The sequence below is a fragment of the Poromitra crassiceps genome (genome assembly GCF_964638095.1).
Source record: "Poromitra crassiceps genome assembly, chromosome: 26".
In the NCBI taxonomy this organism is placed as follows: Eukaryota; Metazoa; Chordata; class Actinopteri; order Beryciformes; family Melamphaidae; genus Poromitra; species Poromitra crassiceps.
Genome location: NC_139640.1, coordinates 19,065,010 through 19,085,451, shown reverse-complemented (window position 1 = coordinate 19,085,451; position 20,442 = coordinate 19,065,010). Strand labels below are relative to the sequence as shown.

The following is a 20,442-nucleotide window of genomic DNA, read 5'->3' as shown; positions in this document are numbered from 1 at the left end:
TGACTGAAGCTGAGCTGCACCTCAGGTGAATCTGGTGTTGAACAATGTGGCTGTTGAGCAGGTGGTGGAGGCAAAACTTATTGGTGTCATTTTAGACTGTAAACTGTCGTGGACAAAGCATATAGACTATATTGTTGGTAAAATGGGAATCAAGGTTCAAGGTTCAAGGATATTTATTGTCATTCCAAAACATGAAGGGAATGAAATATGAACTCAAGGTCCTGGTGGATATATCAACTAGGATATCATAAATCATAAGATGTCATAAAAACAACTGAGTACTAAGAGGAGAACATAAATAGCTGTTATTAAGATATGCTCTGCTTTTATATCACCTCATTTGACCAAACAAGTACTACAGACTCTAGTTTGATCACATTTAGACTATTGTCCCATGATATGGTCAAGTGCAGCTAAGAAAGATCTAGGAAAATTACAGCTTGTTCAGAATAAAGCATTCGGCTGGGGTAAGATGTAATATGAGATCCAATATAAATAAAATGCATGTCAAGCTATCCTGGTTAAAAGTAGAAGAGAGGCTGACAGCATCATTCCTCGGCCGACTCAGAAATATCAATGCATCAAAAACACCTAATTGTTTGTATAGTAGACTAAGATTTAGCTCAAACACACATGCCTACTCAACTAGACATGCCAGCAGAGGTCTATACACTGCTCCTAAATGCAGAACGCAGATAGGGCAGCGTTCAGCCCTGAATCGAGCCATGAAGGCATGGAATTCACTCCCAGACAGAATTACTCAAGCTCAAAGCAGGGCAAGCCTTACAAAACAGATGAAACAACATTGAATGGAGACACGGGTGTAATGAAATCGATGGATCCCACCGAACTTGGGGGCACTGGCAGAATCTGCACAGCAAAATAATGTATTTTACTGGACAAATCTGAAACCTACCGGTCACATTTCAATAACAGTCTATGTACAAACATATCATGTAAACACAGCGCTGTGGACTCAGGGCAGGTTGTCTGCCTCCGGACAGCTGTTTCCAAGCCGAGGCAGAGAGTGCTGCCTGTTGGCTTGAAATGTCTGAAGACATTACCGTTTTGTTTTATTTTGTATGTTACATACTTATTGGCCAAGTATATTAACATTTATGGACTAGACAAGTCTGCCCAGGTTACAGGTAGGCAGCCATCTTGCCTGCTGAGAATGCTCTCCTCGAAATGAGGATTGATTGACAGCTGTCATGTCGTGATATGATTGGTTGAAGTAGTGCACAATGTAGTTAACTCATTCACCGCCAAAGACGTCTTTGACGTGTTATCAGAAATAGCCATCCACGCCAAAGACGTGTTTGACGTGTTTTTGTTTTTATTAGTACAGCGCGTAGTTCAAACACTTCCCCAGCCTGTGACATGTTTTCAGGTCCCTAGCCTCAAAGTCAAGCCGACAGCACGTTATCAAACACATACCGCAGCTGTTGTTTGAAATGAGGAAGAAGGAGGAAAGGAGGAAAAACAGAGAAACGCGCTTCCTTGTAGAGAGGAGAAACGCCATTGAAACGCCCCTCGGCGCGCTGCACTGCTCGCCTTGCTGCAGGGCGAACCTGGATTGCCTAGTCAAACCCGTGACGAACATGATCGATCCGGTTCCAGCAGCGCCTGGTCCCAAAGCCAAGCCGGACCCGTTCCTGTGTCGTGTCGCAGCATTCGTCCCAGCCCGAACGAGAGGAGGAAAACGAGCAGAGGCAGAGGAGGCTAGACGCTGATCTCAAACCAGTTAGGTGTTCCCCTCCTATGCTAATTTGCAGGGGAAGGAGGTGCGATCCAGCAGCAGCTGTGGACATAACTCTCTCTCTGTGTGTGTGTGTGTGTGTGTGTGTGTGTGTGTCTGTGTCTGTGTGTCTGTCTGTGTGTCTGTCTGTGTGTCTGTCTGTCTGTCTGTCTGTCTGCACACTCACTCACACTGAGTAAACTGTATTGTTGAATGTAAAAAAAGCACTTCATATATATATATATATATATATATATATATATATATATATATATATATATATATATATTGTCATTTGTGTCATAATGAATAATATTTACATGTCTGATGTCAATACAGTTCAAAATAAAAGAATTGAGAGCGAGTTCTGCCTGAGATTGTCTCTTTTACAAAAATTGCCTTTTCTGCTGTTTCTCTTCTCCGAGAGACCTTTTTGGTGAAAACAGGGTGTATATAAATGGCTATAAGTAGAGTACAGAACATGCTAAAAGCTCACTTTTTTTTCCTGGTGAACCCAGAGACGTACATCTTCATTTTGAGGTATTGCAAATCACTTTGGTGCTAATAGATAATTTACTGTGGGTCTTGAAAGATGACCAACAATTATGGAAATCTTTGGCCTGTGCTAAATATTGTCAGTCCTAAACTGGCCATGAATGAGTTAACAAGAGTAATCTAATGGTGTAAAGTTTGTAGGAGAAGCAGCTATAATCATTTAAGTAACGAGTGAAGTCCAACTGCTGTAGTTGCAAAGTGACGTTTGCTTGGGGGGGGGCTCATGTCAGTGGGGGGATTCAGCTGAGTTCAGGAGGAGGTAGTGGGGTTTGTAGGAGGTGTAGGGTCCTTGATGGAAGTGGCTTTCGGGCCTTGTTGGTCAGGCCGATGGCGGTGGCGAAGAAACTGTTCTTGTGGCGAGTGGTTCTGGTCTTGACAGACCTCAGTCTCTTGCTGAGGGGGAAAGTTTTGAAGAGTTTGTGGCCAGGGTGGGAGGGGTCGGCCATGATCTTACGAGACCGCTTCAGTGTCCTGGCTGCATGCAGGTCCTGAAGGTATAACAGGTTGCATCCGATCACCTTCTCAGCACATCCCCACCTCACGGGAGCATACTTGTAATTATTTATACAGAAATGTAACTGTTTAAAAGTGATATAATTGTCTGGTAGACGTGACATCCCTGATTTCTAAGTTAAAACAGCCCCGAAATATGTTGGGGATGGCATTCTCGGCCGCAAACGCAAATTAGAGCCATGCCAAAATCATCTGCGCCCCAAAATGCTTGCGCAAACGGGATTTGGGCGGTCTTAACTCATTCTCTGCCAAAGACGTACCCGGACGGACTTTTAACAATGGCGTTCTGTGCCAAAGACGTACCCGGACGTACTTTCATGTTTTGCTTGTTTACATTAGATCAGACCCTTTCCCAGCCTGTGACATTGTTTCAAGTCAAACTGATGAAAGGAACCCGCTAAATCACGTTTAGTATTTATAGTATAGTCACCCATTTAGCAGTAAACAGAGTCCGAAACAGAGTCCGACCCAGAGTTCTCGGATGGCGAGGAAGACGCGGGCGTTTCTTTTGTTGTTGTAGCCTATTTTTTTTATCGCGTTTGAGATGAAATGATCACACACAGCCGTCTGTGTAAACTTAGCGACTCGACTAGCTCTGTGTTGTGCAACGTTGTGCAGAAGGTATGTAGTTTTATTGTGATCGATACGTTAGTGACGATCATGAGCAGCCATTTGGGTGCCTGCAGCTGCCTGTGATTCCTGTGTGCGTGTGTGTGAGAGAGTGTGTGTGTGTGTGTGTGTGAGAGAGAGAGAGAGAGAGAGAGAGAGAGAGAGAGATAGAGAGAGAGAGAGCATAAGGGTTCATTTGGTTCCATTTGTTATTTCGGAAAGACCATGTCTCGAAATAGGTTCCAACTTATTCTGAGGTTCTTCCATTTTACTGACAATACTGTAGCAAACCCAGGTGACAGATTGTTCAAGGTCCGTCCAGTCTTGGACTATCTGGTAAATAAGTTCCAGGAAGTAAAAGTCAGTAAAAACTTTTTTTTTTTTTGGGAAAACAAATACTGTATATGTCTGATGTGTCACTGAGGCAAAAAAATAAAAGGCTCAAAAGAGAGTTCTGCTTGAAACGGTGTCCTTCACTAAAAACCTCTTTTTCTCATATTTCCCTTCCAAGGAGGGCATTTTTAGTGAAAACAAGCTAACTTCCACTGCTTGTAACTAAACAAGGAAACATGGTAGAGTTTCAGTTTTTTACAAGGGGTAAGAATAGAGTCTCTGCTTTATTGTGAGATATGTTGTGTAATTTTATTCCTAGCATAGAATATTCTGTGGGTCCTGGAAGATCAGGAAATATCCTCAAAATCCTGGCACTGGGAGCACACAGACCGAAATGACCCTGGCAGAGAATGAGTTAACTACCAGAATTATTCACAGGCGTGGCCAGGCAAGGCTGGGCATTACGTCAATCAAAACCAATCAGATTCCCGTCTTGCAATGGCTGTTTACAGGGGCATGCAATATGCTGTAATTCTCTCCATGCATAATAGAGTGTACTCACTCATGCGAGGACAGAGGGAACTTATTGACAGATCGTCTGTGGTGCCAACGACCCTTCGGGTTATGAAGGTAAATAGCCTATGTCCATTGTCCAACAAGTTTTCTCAATTAATTTCCCTCTTTGCGATGTGATAAATGTTTCTCAGTGAGTTATAGTTGATTGCCTCACTGAATTATCTGCTAATACCCAATTTTAGCAGCATAATTTGATGTCTTGGCGTGGCAAGGCTGTGCGTAATGACATATCCAAAAGGAATTCCACTTTCCACTGCACAAATACCTCTCTGCACTGGGAGCGCAGGCGTAATCTCCTTGCAGTGCACCCAGCGCAGAGAGGTATTTGCACGTAAAAGGTCCTTTTCAAAGCTCTTAGCGCAAAGTAATTGCGCGCTGCTGACGATAGGGTAATGCCATCAATCCCACATTTTAGCGCTGAAACAACGCCTGCTTTGGCATCGGGCAGCCAATGCCCAGTACAATTATCACAGGCATGTGCTTGTGTCCGCCCCCAATTTGCATTGCGCACAGCGTTAAACGAGCGCAAACGCTAAATTAGCGCTTTTGGGAAGATAGAGCCCATAATGTTATAGAACTGTCCCTATTATGTTTTCTTCATGTTCAAGATTATTGACAGACTGATATATAATGTTATACAATTACCCCCCCCCCCTCTCCCCCCTCATCATTATTGAAACTGATATATATACTGTATATAACTTCATACAACTGTCCCGCCCATTTTAGTTTTTTGTCCTATTTCATCATGATTAGTGACAGATTGGTATATGACGTTATACAATACTATATATATATATATATTTATATATATATATATATATATATATATACATATTAGGGCTGTCAAAGTTAACTGATAATAACGCGTTAAAGCAAATTCCTTTTAACGCCACAATTTATTTTTTACACGCGATTAACGCATGCACTTTCTGTGATGTTTGAGCCTTGGTCCACCCGTAGTTTTGGAAATCAAGAAGTAAAGCAGAAACAAATCTCCGTGAGGAGCAGAAAAGGAGAAAGAAAAGGGTATAATGACAAGTTCAGCTTCAAGTAGGGTGAGCAGATGTTCTGCTTTGTGCAGGACTGCACAGCCTTTTCATGACTTTCCACACGTCCTGCAAATTGAGAAGATGTGAGACAGTGAGAGAGAGAGAGAGACCAAGACAGCGAGAGAGAGAGGCGGGGAGTGAGCGAGGCAGGGAGAGAGCGCACCCTCGCCCACCAGCTGCGGCTCGTTAACTAGTCTTGCCAGCAAGACTACTCATTAACACGTTCACTGCCGTGGACGAGTTAACTCGTCAAAAAAAAAACAACGGTTGACTGCCGTGGACGAGTTAAAGCAGCTACGAGCAACTTTTTCGATTGTTATTAAACAGTATAATTACAATATTGATGCATCACATCTTACCTATAATAGTAGCTGATACCAAAGCCTTGTCAATCGGAGATTGCTCCCTTAGGTGATTATTAAGTCTGTGTCTGTCTAAACTCGCGTCAACAGGGGGCTCTCTCTCTCTCTCTCCTACGGCCGGCCCGGCTACACCCGGAAGTGAAACGCGGAAGTGAAACCCGGAAGTGAAACGCAGCTGCCTGCCTTTGCCGTTTGCGCTGCCTAGCAACATAACATAAACAATGTGAACGCCACGGATACTCTCGGGAACATCTCTCGTTATATTCTAACAGGTTTTTTGGAAGTTATTTTGTGGTTATGGCTGAAGTGGCTGCTGCAAACCGTTTCATTTCACTTCCTGATCTGCCCTGGCCACAGACAGACTACACTGGCCGATTCACTCGGGGTTCAAGCGAGACTACTCTGCCTTGGTCTCGTCGACTATTAGAGGTAAGATGTGATGCATTGATATTAAATTTATACTGTTTAATAACAATCGAAAAAGTTGCTCGTAGCTGCTTTAACTCCTCAAAAAAAAAAAAAAAAAATTTGACGGTGGGACGTGGATCTAACCCTTTTACATCTCCTATAAAATTATGGGAGCCACCGAACGTGTACAACCCATTCACACCGACCCACTAAGTGGCGACAGTGCTCTCCAGACTAGAGAAAGCCAGCCAAAACTGCAGGGAAAAGCGTGAGGAAGCCATTCTCATACTGTAGGCGAAAACGCTTTCACGCTGGTGCACAACGGTGGCGCACAACGGTGGGGGGTTCCAAAAATAGACTGGGTGCAACACACTTTGAAACACGCAGCATAAGCCCAGAATCGCACAAAGCTTCATCAAAGCTCTCAACCGAAAACCCAAGAAACGAGCAAAACCCCATCCAGACTCGCCCAACGAGGGCCGCCAGGGAGGGATGCAGCACAGACAGGCAGCAGAAACTCGCTTGTGACAAACGCTGCAAAGCCACCAGAGACACGCCCACGGAGGGAGGAGTTTGAAGGAGAGGGGGGTGCGGGTGCTGTTATGGAGGAAATTACTGTTCAGAACTATATTGTTTAGATGTCTGATGTCTTACTGATGCCAAAAATAAATGGTTAAAGTGACTGTTCTATCGAATTTCACAAAAAGGCATTTTTCTCAGCTTTCCTTTTCAGACGCTGAAACCATGCTGTATTCAACTGCTAATGCCTACATAACTACTAACTCTACAAACTAACTCTTTTAGACAGAGAAAGCACACATTCTATTAGTTATTTTGAGATATTTTGTGTTCACAAAGTCCTAGCAGAAAATAATCCTCGGCTCTTGAAAGATGAGCCAGAATCCTCAAAAAAAAACCTTGGCAGAAGCTACCTACAGTAAAAAAAAAAAACTGTTGGCAGTGAATGTGTTAAGAGACTGACACTGCAGTCTCAGAGATGCGTGAGTATTCTAACTACAGTGTAGCAATAATAACAATAGCCTACCAAAGGCCAATTACATAATATGATACTACCCATATTCTTTGCACAAACACAAAGCTCTCCAATGTTGTTCGGCACAATTAAGAGGCCTCAAATCTCAACAGCATCTAGTCTTTGAGATTTAGTCTTCATTTGCCGATATTTACTGTAGTCTTCACTAGCCTAACACTGCTGCTATATTACAAAATACATTTATAAATGCCATTCTAAGCTGTGCTCTTAGTTTGTTTTGTTCAGATGAACCAGTAGGCTAATTATGCAGCCTACTACAGTAGCCTATATGCTTCTACTTCAGTATACAGTATGGTTCAGCATGCACACCCTTGAGGTTATTCTGAAGAATATTCTGGACAGTATCTGTCACTGTTCCAATAATAATAAACATAGGGATGTTTGTAGGGATGCTCGGATCCGCCTTTTTCGCGCCTCTGATACCGATCCGATATGTGGGGGTCCAGTATCGGCAGATACCGAGTACCGATCTGATACCAGTGCTTGACATTAACGGCTGTCCAGTTGCCCTTGGCAACCATTTAAAAAAATATATTGGCCTGTGGTTGCCTCAGTGGCAACCACATTTTAGCATATAAAAAATAGGGACAGGAAAATGTGCACCCCAAAATAAACATGTTTCTAATATTCCTAAAACCTTAAATCGACCCTAATAAGATTACATCACACACAGACTCTCTCTCTCTATCATCTCCCCGATGCAGCCCTGCGACTCCGCAGTCGCTAGGCATCAGCTTTGGGTTGCCAAAACTGTAATATGGTTGCCATTCTTGGTCACCTTATATTTTGAGTCATTAAAATACTATGCACTTAGTCAACTGGCATGGGTTGGTGGTACAATATGGAAATGATTCCTGTCAGAGAATCCTTTGTTGTTTGAGCTTTGATTATTTCCTTGAACTGAGTTGAACATACAGATATTACAGGGTCTGAAATAAACATGAGCAAATGAATGGTCTTGAGTTTAATGTAAATCCAAATATAACAAATATGACAGTTATTTATGTTATACAATAGCTAAGTACACTGTGTATTGAGATAAGTAACTAACATTACCTCTCTTGTTTAGCACATATTAACAGATTGTTTTAATAAGGGCGAGTAATAAACATTTCAACTGTGTCCATACACGAATACAGGATACAGAATTAGGCTACTATTATTCCCACACAATAATCAACATTAGCCTACATAATCCTACATTAGCCTGAACAGCACTGATAATAAGGTAAGGTAACTTCATCTGAAAAGTAGGGTACTTAAACCGTCAGTCAATGGAGCAAGACGTCGGCAAGGCTATGCTAAACAAACAGAATGAGGTAGAATTATTCACAACATAAGTATCACAGCTTACATGTCGGCTATGTCCTCACGCAAACTTCAGGGTTATAGACAGTCCATATTATTGTCTCTGGACAGCGTTTCACGTCTCTGGACAGCATGCAACAGCTGCTCGTTAAAGATTGTTAACTAGCTGCAGAGTTGAGTTGCTCTTAATCAAGCAGGGCTGCATCAGGGAGATGAGAGAGGGAGAGAGAGGGTCCGTGTGTGATGTCACCTTATCAACTGGGCAGCTGTTAATGTCGAGCCCTGTGTCAAACTGGTTGGCGTAGCTAGCATGAAATACCTCCAAATAGGTGATCCTCTGGCTTGCTCCATGCTGTTAGCTGCTCCTGCCTAGCCTACATCAGCTTGTTTGGAAACAGTCTACCAGGTGTGCACACATAGAATTAGAGTGAATAGAATGGCCCCTATGGATCGGTCTATGGATCGGGCCATTTGCCACCGATACCCAATCTAGAATTTTGTGCTATATCGGGGCCGATACCCGATACCAGTATCCGATCGGCCCATCCCTAATATCCGCATAAAGCAAGCATATTCGTCTACTCCCATGTTGATAAGAGTATTAAAAACTTGAAAAACATTGGTTTAAGGTAGATTTAGAACAGATTAAAAATTGTGTGATTAATTTGCGATTAATCGGGATTAACTATGGACAATCATGCGATTAATCCAGATTAAATATTTTAATTGATTGACAGCCCTAATGTATATATATATATATATTGTCCTTATGCTCCTGATGCTACAGTAATGTACTCTATGCATGTTGTGTTAAAGTTGTGTAAACTAACAGTTTTTAAAATGTAAACAACATAGCCGGGGCTAGAGTGAACACTCAAAGCTGGCTCCATAGGGTCCCATTGCATTTCTCCCCAGAAACGTTGTTTGTTTACCAAAATGCTGCTCGGCTGATCCCTCGTATAGGGTTGCTGCTTTACTGAGTGAATAACCTTGAGCCGCCCTTCATTGCAATCTTGTTTTGGGTCCCTGTTTTTGATGGAATTGGACCTGGGGTGTCCTTGAGGAGTCACTGAACTTGCTGTATTCAGCGGTGGGTTCGGTGGCTCCTCTGAGACATTCTGGGGCACTTTGTTGAATTTCGTTGCTCTAATACCACTGAATCTGATGGCTGGTTCTGGGTGACACCCTCCCACCCCCCCCACCCCCCGTTATCGTAATTCATTTTATTTTTTAGCTGTCTCACCTTGGTTTTGTAGTGTCGTTTTTTTCTTCTTCTTCTAATATGTGTGTAAAGTGGACAATAAAAAAATCAAACATGCATAGAATCATGCAGGTCATTGTTACTCAGGTCTAGCTCGCTCAGACAAAAGGACTGGAAGCTGAGAACTGATGACAACCCCTTACAGCATTTTTCTGTGAGTTTGTTTTGATTCAACCTGATGTAAACGGTATAAATTATTTACTTGTTCACATTGACAAATGTAGAATAATTATGACTACAAAAAAGAAAATCCATCATAAAACAGCATACCATCTTATATAGTAGTATATATAGTCTTATATAGTTACAACAAATTGTTACACAAAAGCATCATAGCCTGATCTTACCTGAGAGTCTCCAGTCTACAGTGTGAACTCTCCAGTCCAGCAGAGAGCAGCTTCAGTCCTGAATCTTGTAAGTCGTTGTTACTCAGGTCCAGTTCTCTCAGACTAGAGGACTGGGAGATGAGAACTGATGACAACCCCTTACAGCATTTTTCTGTGAGTTTGTTTTGATTCAACCTGTTGTAAATGATATAAATGATTTACTTGTTCACATTGACAAATGTAGAATAATTATGACTACAAAGAAGATCCATCATAAAACAGCATACCGTCTTATAGTTACAACAAATTGTTACACAAAAGCATCATAACCGGATCTTACCTGAGAGTCTCCAGTCTACATTGTGGACTCTCCAGTCCAGCAGAGAGCAGCTTCAGTCCTGAATCTTGGAGGTTGTTGTTACTCAGGTCCAGCTCTCTCAGACTAGAGGAATGGGAGCTGAGAACTGATGACAACTCCTTACAGCATTTCTCTGTGAGCTTGTTTTGAGTCAACCTGACAAAACAGACATTTTTACTTGTTCACCTTGTTTGACAAATGCTTAAAACCTATGAGTACAAAAAACATTTATCAGAAATAGCAGACAATGTTATAGTTACAACATATTGTTAACCAGAAGTATCATAACCTGAGAGTCTCCAGTTTACAGTGTGGACTCCCCAGTCCAGCAGAGAGCAGTGTCACTCCTGAATCTTGAAAGTTGTTGTTACTCAGGTCCATCTCTCTCAGACTAGAGAACTGGGAGCTGAGAACTGAGGCCAGAGCTTCACAGCTTTTCTCTGACAGCTGACAGTCATTCAGCCTGGAGCAAAATTAGTGGTTTAGAAGTTTGAAAATCTACACTTTGTTGCTCCCTCACCTTGAGAACTGATGACAACTCCTTACAGCATTTATCTGTGAGCTTGTTTTGAGTTAACCTGACAAAACAGACATTTTTACCTGTTCACCTTGCTTGATGGATGCTGAAAATGTATAACTACAAAAAAACATTTATCAGAAATCAGCAGACAATATTATAACATATTGTTAACCAGAAGTATCATAACCTGATCTTACCTGAGAGTCTCCAGTCTACAGTGTGGACTCTCCAGTCCAGCAGAGAGCAGCTTCAGTCCTGAGTCTTGAAGGTTGTTGTTACTCAGCTCCAGCTCTCTCAGAATAGAGAACTGGGAGCTGAGAACTAAGGCCAGAGCTTCACAGCTTTTCTCTGACAGCTGACAGCCACTCAGACTGAACGAGAATTAGTTATGTTATGTTTTCCATTTTGTACTCGCATCACATTTAATGAAGTTAATATATCCAGTTATCTATCCACTTACATAGCTTTAATAGAGGCTTTGAGCACTGGCAGCAGCCTCAGAAGAGCCTTCTCTGAAGCGGAGTATTTCCTCAGGTCAAACACATACTGCATGTCGTTGTTACTCAGGTCCAGCTCTCTCAGAGTAGAGGACTGGGAGCTGAGAACTGAGGCCAGAGCTTCATAGCTTCTCTCTGACAGCTGGCAGCCACTCAGCCTGAAGGGCAAGAAAATAAATTGTGAAAATTGTATTCTCTTTTAAAATGAAGGGGTGGGAGTTAATAAGTTTTACTTCTTCCCACTCCTTTTCGAATATGTATATATTCTATTTTTTCTTTGTTTCTGAAATGGCTTTTATTTTATTATTTTGCTTTCATATTCGAAATAAACACTTCAATCAATCAATCAATCAATCAAAAATCATTCTTGTCTGTGATTTTTGCTTCAAATAATTACTGATAATAATGTTGATTGATGTTTCCCTGATCTAAAAGTAGAGTTCACAGTGGTTAGCACTGTTGCCTCAAAGCAAAAAGGGTTTGAACGCCGGTCCATCCCAGGTCCTTTCTCTGTGGAGTTTGCATGTTTTCCCCTTTCTGGGTGCTCATTCATCATCAACATGGTGAATGATGATGAAACTGGACGGACAAACCCGTTTTTTAATAGTCATGAGCAACCAAACTACAATGCATGACACATGTTCGGGGGTGGCACACACATGCTAGAATGGCACCGTGAAATTCAATCTCTGCATTTTCACATCCTGGCTCGTCCTCCTCCATCCAGGCAGAGAGCGGGGGCAGCTGCAGTGAAGCGCTCGGGGACCAACTTTTTTGCATCAGTCGCCAGTCAGGCGTTGTCTTTGTGCATGCTTTTACTGGGGCTTCATTTATTGATCTTATGGAGGAAACCGCAGAGAAGCATGGGGTGAACATGCAAACTCCACACAGAAAGGCCCTTTTTGCAGTATGAGATAACCCACCTGGGCACCAGGCACGAAAGGCATGGGGAGACATACCAGCCATGCCAACAGTGTCCCAGGCAGGAATCAAACCCAGGACCTTCTTGCTGTGAAGCGCCACCATGCCCCAACCTGTATGTTAGGAATAATACTTGTGTCAGTGCCTGTCTGTGTGTGTGTGTGTGTGTGTGTGTGTGTGGCACTGGCAATCGAACTGGAGTTCCAAAGGACAGAAGTTGAAAATTAGCCATCTTGCTAACACTGGCACATTTACAGTGATGTGCATTGTCCCTCAATTAATACTATAATAAAATTGCCTAGGTGGACCGGCGGTTGGGCGGTGTCTGTCAGTCACGATTTGCGTCACCTTTTGTGTCATGAATCATGATGTTGCTGACACGCCACTCCCCCCCACACACACACAGACACTCCCAACCCCTCCACACACACAGACACCCACTGATAAAAATGATTTTGGGAGGATGTAAAGGAACACAATTTCAATCTGTCATATAACAATAAAATGTATGTTCTTATCTCTACACAGTAAATCTTAATACCTGGATTACTCTGCATTGTTCAAAATACAAGATATTGTGCATTATTTCTTTTAGGGTATGCATATATAATGTTATAGACTCTTTATACATATTAGGGGTGTCACGATACACTAATTTCACGATACGATATGATACACGATATTGGGTTCACGATAACGATACGATATTTTAACAATATTTTTTTTTAACAAAAGTAAATAATTTTTATGTATTTAATCATTATTTATTTAACCATGTGAGTCCCGTTGAAATCGAAACCTCTTTTCAAGGGAGCCCTGGGAAAATAGTGGAAAAATAGTCTTGCATTTGAAATACACAGAATGCAAAACAAATGCTGTTTTTGGAAATTGTTATTATAATAACTAGAAAACAACATGGAAGATAATGCTTCTCTTGCAATAGAATGTGTCACACTGTCACAAACTAAATGTTTGTTGCATGGTGAAAGAAAAATAAAGTATACAATCTATTTCTTAAATAACTCATGCTCAATGGTCCCTAAACTTATGTAATCTTATGTACCCCTTGAGCTGTTTTGCCATGCCAGTAGTAGTCTACCCCCTATCTCATGCGTGTTGATTCTGATAAATTTGTTCTATTATTATTCAGGAGCATTTTTTTTTTTTTTTTTACGATATCATTTTTTTCTGACGATATAGATATCGTGACGTTTCGACACCCCTAATACATATACACACTCATTAACCCATACAGTGTTGTATTTAGTCAAAATCATTGAATTGAATTGAATTCACTTAACACCCTCCCTTCAAAATAAAATTGCCAAGTTAAGTTTTTCACTTTTCAGAATCGTTTTTAAATGTCTATGTCACATAGTGTCGGTGTATGTTTAATATAATGGTCCCAATGAACATGTGTGCTAATGTTGTCCCATATTCCCCAGTTTTTACCATTTATGAAAAGTGACAAACATAATTAACTTTTATTTTGAAGGCAGCCAATCCTCCGCCCTGCGTCAGGAACAGGAAGACACATTGTGCCTTTACGAGTGTTGCCAACTTAGCGCCTTTGTCGCTATATTCAGCTACTTTTCAGACCCCCCTAGCGACTTTATTTCCGAAATGTGTCTAGCGACAAATCTGGTGACTTTTTCTGACCAGGGGAACTGGGTGGAACAACCAAATCTGTTGAATTTAATGGATTTTGCGTATAAATTGGTGCGGCTGCCTTGGGTTTTCTCTCTCTCTCCTCATCTCTGCCTGTCTGACACACACAGCGCTTCAGTGCAGCCCCTCTCCTTCACTGAGAGAGCAGCAGGATAGGGTTTACTTGTAATTTCTAACAGCGTATGCTGAATCTGGCCCGGGCGGGTGGAGTCACTCAGCACTTAATATTACAACCATTCAGTCAATGATTACACTGGCTACGCCGAGGTGTGTTTTCTAAGCATAATTTGATATGCAAAATTAGCATGTGACGTCATTTAGCGACTTCTAGCGACCTTCTGAGCAGCCAATAGCGACTTTGCTTGGAAAGGAGTTAGCAACACTGCCCTTTACACCACACCATGCTCGGCACAGCCACACAGCACAGACACTCTGGAAAATGTTAAGTCTCTCCTGGTGTGTAAACAGCACGGTTGAACGATTGCTAACATTACACTGCTAACCTTAGCTGCCTGATGCAATAGCCAACTAACTTGCTATGCAAACTATGCCTATAACTAACAGCATTTAATTTTCACGTGTTTGAAAATGGGATTCTACTAATGACCACCATGAATTTTGCAATAAATAAATAAAATAAAACTAAAATGTGAGGGGGCAACTGCTCCCTCAGTTTCAAAGGGCATGACACTTCTGCTTGTGGCCAAAGGCCACAGTCTGGCAGCCGCTTGAAATTGTAACTGCAACAAAGTTGTGTAGACCGTATATAAGGGCTGTCACAATACTAGAATTTCTAACTTCGATACCAATATAGGGCTGGTCAATATATCGATATATCAATATCATGATATGAGTGAGACTAGATATCGTCTTCGATTTTGGATATTCTAATATGATATGGCATAAGTGTTTCTTTTCGTGGTTTTAAAGGCTGCATAACAGTTAAGTGGTGTAAATTGCTGGACTTACCAGACTGTTCTAGCTGTTTTAATATTTGCCTTTACCCACTTAGTTATTATATCCACATTCCTGATGATTTTTTTAAATAATCTCATTGTATGGTATTTTGCACCAATATTCATCCCTACAATATTGTTGCAATATTGAGGTATTTGGTCAAAAATATTGCAATCGTTGATTTTGTCTATATCATCCAGCCCTATACGATTCCTAGGAAAATATCTAAAATAAATAATACTCGTGATATCATTTCAAATAACAACACATCAAGAGGCATAATGTGGGTGGCACCCACATTATGCCTCTGGATCACCATGCTGTATCAGTTTTTCTGGCTTGATCTGCACTCTGAACTACGTTTCAAATTCGGTACCAGAGTCAAATTTCACCCATGAAATTTCTCATTCTCAATTTCACATGTTCATGTCTACAAGATGACCCCTGAGGCCAAACCCCCACCTCCAGGGAAACATGATATTAAAGTGATCCGCATGCTCTACTCTCCAAATTGTAAGTTATCTTTGTTTTTGTCCCTGTCTATCTGTTACACCTGTGGCTCTTTTGTTTGTGTGTATTGGTGTGTGCAAAAAAAACATGTATCAGAAATCAGCAGACAATAGTATAGTTACACCCACACTCAGGTAGAATGTTTTCTATCAATAGTATACTTACATGTAAGACCAGGTTTGTTGTTTATCTTTTGAAGTGTCCTTGTGGACTGTGTTATGTCGGTAAAACCACAAGAGAGCTAAAAACTCATATGACAGAACACAAGAGCACTATTAGTAACAAAGACAAAGGGCTCTATCGTAGCAATGGCCTTAAATTAGCACCTTAACCATTATAACCACGCCTTTTAAGTGTAGAATTATTCACAACTGTGCTCATTGGTGAACTGCAGTTACTCAATGACATTCTTTCTTTCGAAGCTTCAATCCACTCGATCCAGTCCGCGGGTTGCGGCTTTATGCTGTCATCTCTGCCAATTTGGATATCTCAGCACATCACAGATCATAGCCTGAATAAAATGATTCAACCTACAGCCAGCCAAATACAGATCTGTTCAGCAGGGCTGATGCAGTCTCCCTGTAGCCTACAATATAGAACGTTAACTATCGGTGACATTCCTGATACGATCTTTATGTTGTAAACACATAACTTTCACAATAGTGAACAAGCACCCCCACTCGGCTCATTCAGGGCAGGTCGTTTTATAACTTGTAAACTACCTGCTGCACAGGCTAAATGATGCACATAAATATAGCCTACATTATGTAAAGTCATTGCATAAATGTGTTTTTATTGTAAAAGTACGTGTGAAGTAGCCTACGCCAAGTCTTGCTGGAGTGGACATCACAGTAGACCCCCAGTAGAACCGTGTTATGGCTGTCACCCTTCACGTTGTATTTTCGAGGGATATGTATACCACCTGGATTACATATGTTTCACATAGGGTTGTGTTTTGATATTTATGTTTTATTTTGTCCAATATTCAAATGTTCTAGAATTGCATGTTGTGTTAACATACATATTATTTCTATCTACCACTTTCTACCACGATTTGGTTGCTATTTCTTGTCGAAATGTATTAGCCTCAATGCATGCTGGGAGATTTCACATGTGTGGCTTTGGTAGGGGAGCCGGCGCAGTGAATATTTTTTTGGGCAGAATGATATTGTTTTCTCTCGCTACCTTGTCTTCTCCCCCACTGCACAGATGCAACAGTCTCTGAATGACAGGGGCTCAAAACTATGGTATAACAACTTTTTTTCCATCTGTCATTGTGCCTGCCTGATGCACGAGAGAGAGGGAGTGAGAGAGAGCACAGTAATATCCCCGGCACACTGAATAAGGCCTGGTTTTGAAAAGCGCTAAGCGCTAAATTAACGCCAGGGGGGAAGATAGCGTTAGGCCGGTATTTAAGGCCAGAACGCCCTTTTCAAAACCAGGCCTTATTCAGTGCGCCGGTTATAGTCTATTGTAATTGCGCGGAGCTCTCCTCTGCCATCTCACACTCTCGCCCCTGTCATTCAGAGGCTGTTCTCTCCCCCTCTCTCTCTCTCTCACTCCCTCAAATCTCCCAGCATGCATTGAGACTAATACATTTCGAGAAGAAATATCAACCAAATTAGCATAAATTGCCTAAAGTGGTAGATAGAAATAATGTTTCTGTTCACACAACATGCAATTCTCGAACATTTCAATATTGGCCAAAATAAAACATAGAAATCCAAACACAACCCTATGTGAAACATATATGTACCCCAGGTGGTATATATATCCCTTGCAGATACAACGTGATTTAGGTGAGAGACAGCCGTAACACGGTTCTACTATGTCCGCTCTGCTCCAATAAGATTAGGCTTACTTCACATTTACTGTTACAATAAAAACACATTTATGCAATGAATTTACATAATGTAGGCTATATTTATGTGCATCATCCTACCTGTGCAGCAGGGGAGAAGAAAAGGTAGCAAAACGATATAATTCTGGACAAACTTTCACCAATCTAATCTCATCATGACATAGGGATAGGCTATATTTTTCTAGCCGATGCGTTTAGAACATTCTTTTCACTTTGATCTTGCTATAGTGTAGCGTATTTACATGCTTGCAGTATTTAAACTGCAGTCAGATTGGTTTGAGAAGCATAATAATATGGAATAAAATATATGAGACAGACAGGGATGAAAGGGAGGGGGGGAGATCAGAGCGCTTGGCTTTCTGACCGGACTGGATCGCTCCGTGGAATTGGAGCTTAAAATGCAAGCTTGTGACTCGTTTACTGCACTTCTCCAATGAGCAGACTGTGCATAATTTTACGCTTAAAAGGTGTGGTTGTAATGCTTAAGGCTGCGTGTAGCGCCGATACCAAAATATGGAGTGGGCTGGTCCACGCCCACTAATCTGCGCTGCGCTGGGCGCTGGGCACAGTTTATAGGCTGATGTACGTTGTTGCTGCTGTGCATGCTAAGTATTAAAAACTCCTAAATGACTTTTTTGAGTGCTGGCCTTTACTCTTTTGTACATTTCTACCGTGGCCCTGCACCTTGATTGACTTTAATCTTGAAGTGTGCTCTCTATTGCTGTTGTTTAATATTATAGTTACAACATATTTTTAACCAGAAGTATCATAACCTGATCTTACCTGAGAATCTCCAGTCTACAGTGTGGACTCTCCAGTCCAGCAGAGAGCAGCTTCAGTCCTGAATCTTGAAGGTTGTTGTTACTCAGCTCCAGCTCTCTCAGACTAGAGGACTGGGAGCTGAGAACTGAGGCCAGAGCTTCACAGCTTTTCTCTGACAGCTGACAGTCACTCAGCCTGGAGGATAATTACCGGTTTAAAAGTTTGAATTTTTTTTTTCTCTGTATGAATCTTACATTTAATATATTGAATATGTTTAGTTAACCATGCACATACAGAGATTTATTGGAGGCTTTCACCACTGGCAGCAGCCTCAGAAGAGCCTCCTCTGAAGCAGAGTATTTCTTCAGGTCAAACATGTCCAGTTCTTCCTCTGATGTCAGTAAGATGAAGACCAGAGCCGACCACAGAGCAGAGGAGAGTTTGTCTGTAGATATAGTTCCTGATCTCAGGTGCATTTGGATCTCCTCCACTAGAGAATCGTCATTCAGCTCATTCAGACAGTGGAACAGATTGATGCTTGTCTCTGGAGATGGATTCTTTCTGATCTTCTTCTTGATGTACTGGACTGTTTCCTGATTAGTCTGTGAGCTACTTGTATGTTTCAGCAGACCTTGTAGGAGAGTCTGATTGGTCTCTAGTGAAAGGCCCAGGAGGAAGCGGAGGAACAAGTCCAGGTGTCCATTTGGACTCTTTAAGGCCTTGTCCACGGCACTCTGTGAGAGGTATTTTAATGCTGATTTGGCTCGCAATAGCTTAGGCCGCCATGAGGCTTCTGACAGCAGATTGACACCAGAGTCGATGAATGAGACAATGACATGAACAGCAGCCAGAAACTCCTGAATGCTCAGATGGACAAAGCAGAAGACCTTGTCCTGGTACAGCCCACACTCCTCTTTAAAGATCTGTGTGAACACTCCTGAGTACACTGAGGCTGCTCTGATATCAATGCCACACTCTGTCAGGTCGGCTTCATAGAAGATCAGGTTGCCTTTCTCCAGCTGCTCAAAAGCCAGTTTTCCCAGAGAGAGAATTATCTTCCTGCTCTCTGTATTCCAGTGTGGATCTGTCTCAGCTCTCCCATGGTACTTGACGTTCTGCTGTTTGAACTGAACCACCAGGAAGTGGATGTACATCTCAGTTAGGGTCTTAGGCAGGTCTTCTCTCTCACTGGTTTTCAACACATGGTCCAGAACATTAGCAGTGATCCAGCAGAAGACTGGGATGTGGCACATGATGAGGAGGCTTCCTGACTTCTTGATGTGGGAGATGATTCTTGTGGCCTGCTGCTCATCTCTGAATCTCTTCCTGAAGTACTCCTCTTTCTGTGGGTCAGTGAATCCTCTCACCTCTGTCACCACATCAACACACTCAGGAGGAATCTGATTGACTGCTGCAGGTCGTGTGGTTATCCATCGGCGAGCTAAGGGAAGCAGTTTACCCTTGATGAGGTTTGTCAGCAACACGTCCACTGAGGTAGACTCTGTGACATCAGTCATGATCTCATTGTTCTTGAAGTCCAGAGGAAGTCGACACTCATCCAGACCATCAAAGATGAACATAATCTGGAACTTGTCAAACCTGCAGATTCCTTTGGTCTCTGGAAAAAAGTGATGAATAAGTTCCACCAAGCTGAACTTTTTTCCTTGCAGCAGATTCAGCTCTCGGAAAGTGAATGGGAATGTGAACTGTATATCCTGGTTGGCTTTGTCTTCAGCCCAGTCCAGAGTGAACTTCTGTGTAAAGACTGTTTTTCCAATGCCAGCCACTCCCTTTGTCAATACTGTTCTGGTTGGTTTGTCTCTTCCAGGCAAGGGTTTAAATATGTCTTCACATTTTATTTTTGTTTCTGATCTCACTGGTTTCCTGGATGCTGCTTCAATTTGTCTGATCTCATGCTCATCCTTGACCTCCCCACTCCCTCCCTCTATGAGGTAATGCTCTGTGTACATCTGATTCAGAAGTGTTGGGTTTCCTGCTTTAGCAATCCCCTCAAACAAACACTGAAACTTCTCCTTCAGACTGGATTTGACTTCACATTGGCAGATGGAATCAAGAGTTTCTGAAAGAACAAAGAAAAACAACATCAATGAGCAGATGTTTTGGGAAACATGAGAAATGTGAACATGTTTTTGTAAATGTGTATCTCCACTCCATGACATCTCTTCAGCTCATCACTGGTGAGTGAACAAACAGGTCCTGACTGTGTGCAGCTCAGTGTGAAAGACAACTGCTGTGGTGCGGTTTTGTTTCCCAGTGTGCACCACTGTGTTCA

At 42.0% G+C, this 20,442-nt stretch overlaps 1 protein-coding gene across 1 annotated transcript in view; it reads right to left on the bottom strand.

Moving 5' to 3' along the window:
* The window catches only part of LOC310798719 (NLR family CARD domain-containing protein 3-like), a gene marked incomplete at both ends in the record, with an annotated part of 115,584 nt that overhangs the window by 8,920 nt on the left and 86,222 nt on the right, over positions 1-20,442 (bottom strand). Inside the window, 6 exons of the mRNA XM_083661273.1 lie at positions 10,117-10,290; positions 10,436-10,609; positions 11,171-11,256; positions 11,541-11,628; positions 18,171-18,344; positions 18,444-20,229. Coding sequence (XP_083517399.1) covers positions 10,117-10,290; positions 10,436-10,609; positions 11,171-11,256; positions 11,541-11,628; positions 18,171-18,344; positions 18,444-20,229 — 2,482 coding nt within the window. The remainder of the gene's footprint in view (positions 1-10,116; positions 10,291-10,435; positions 10,610-11,170; positions 11,257-11,540; positions 11,629-18,170; positions 18,345-18,443; positions 20,230-20,442) is intronic.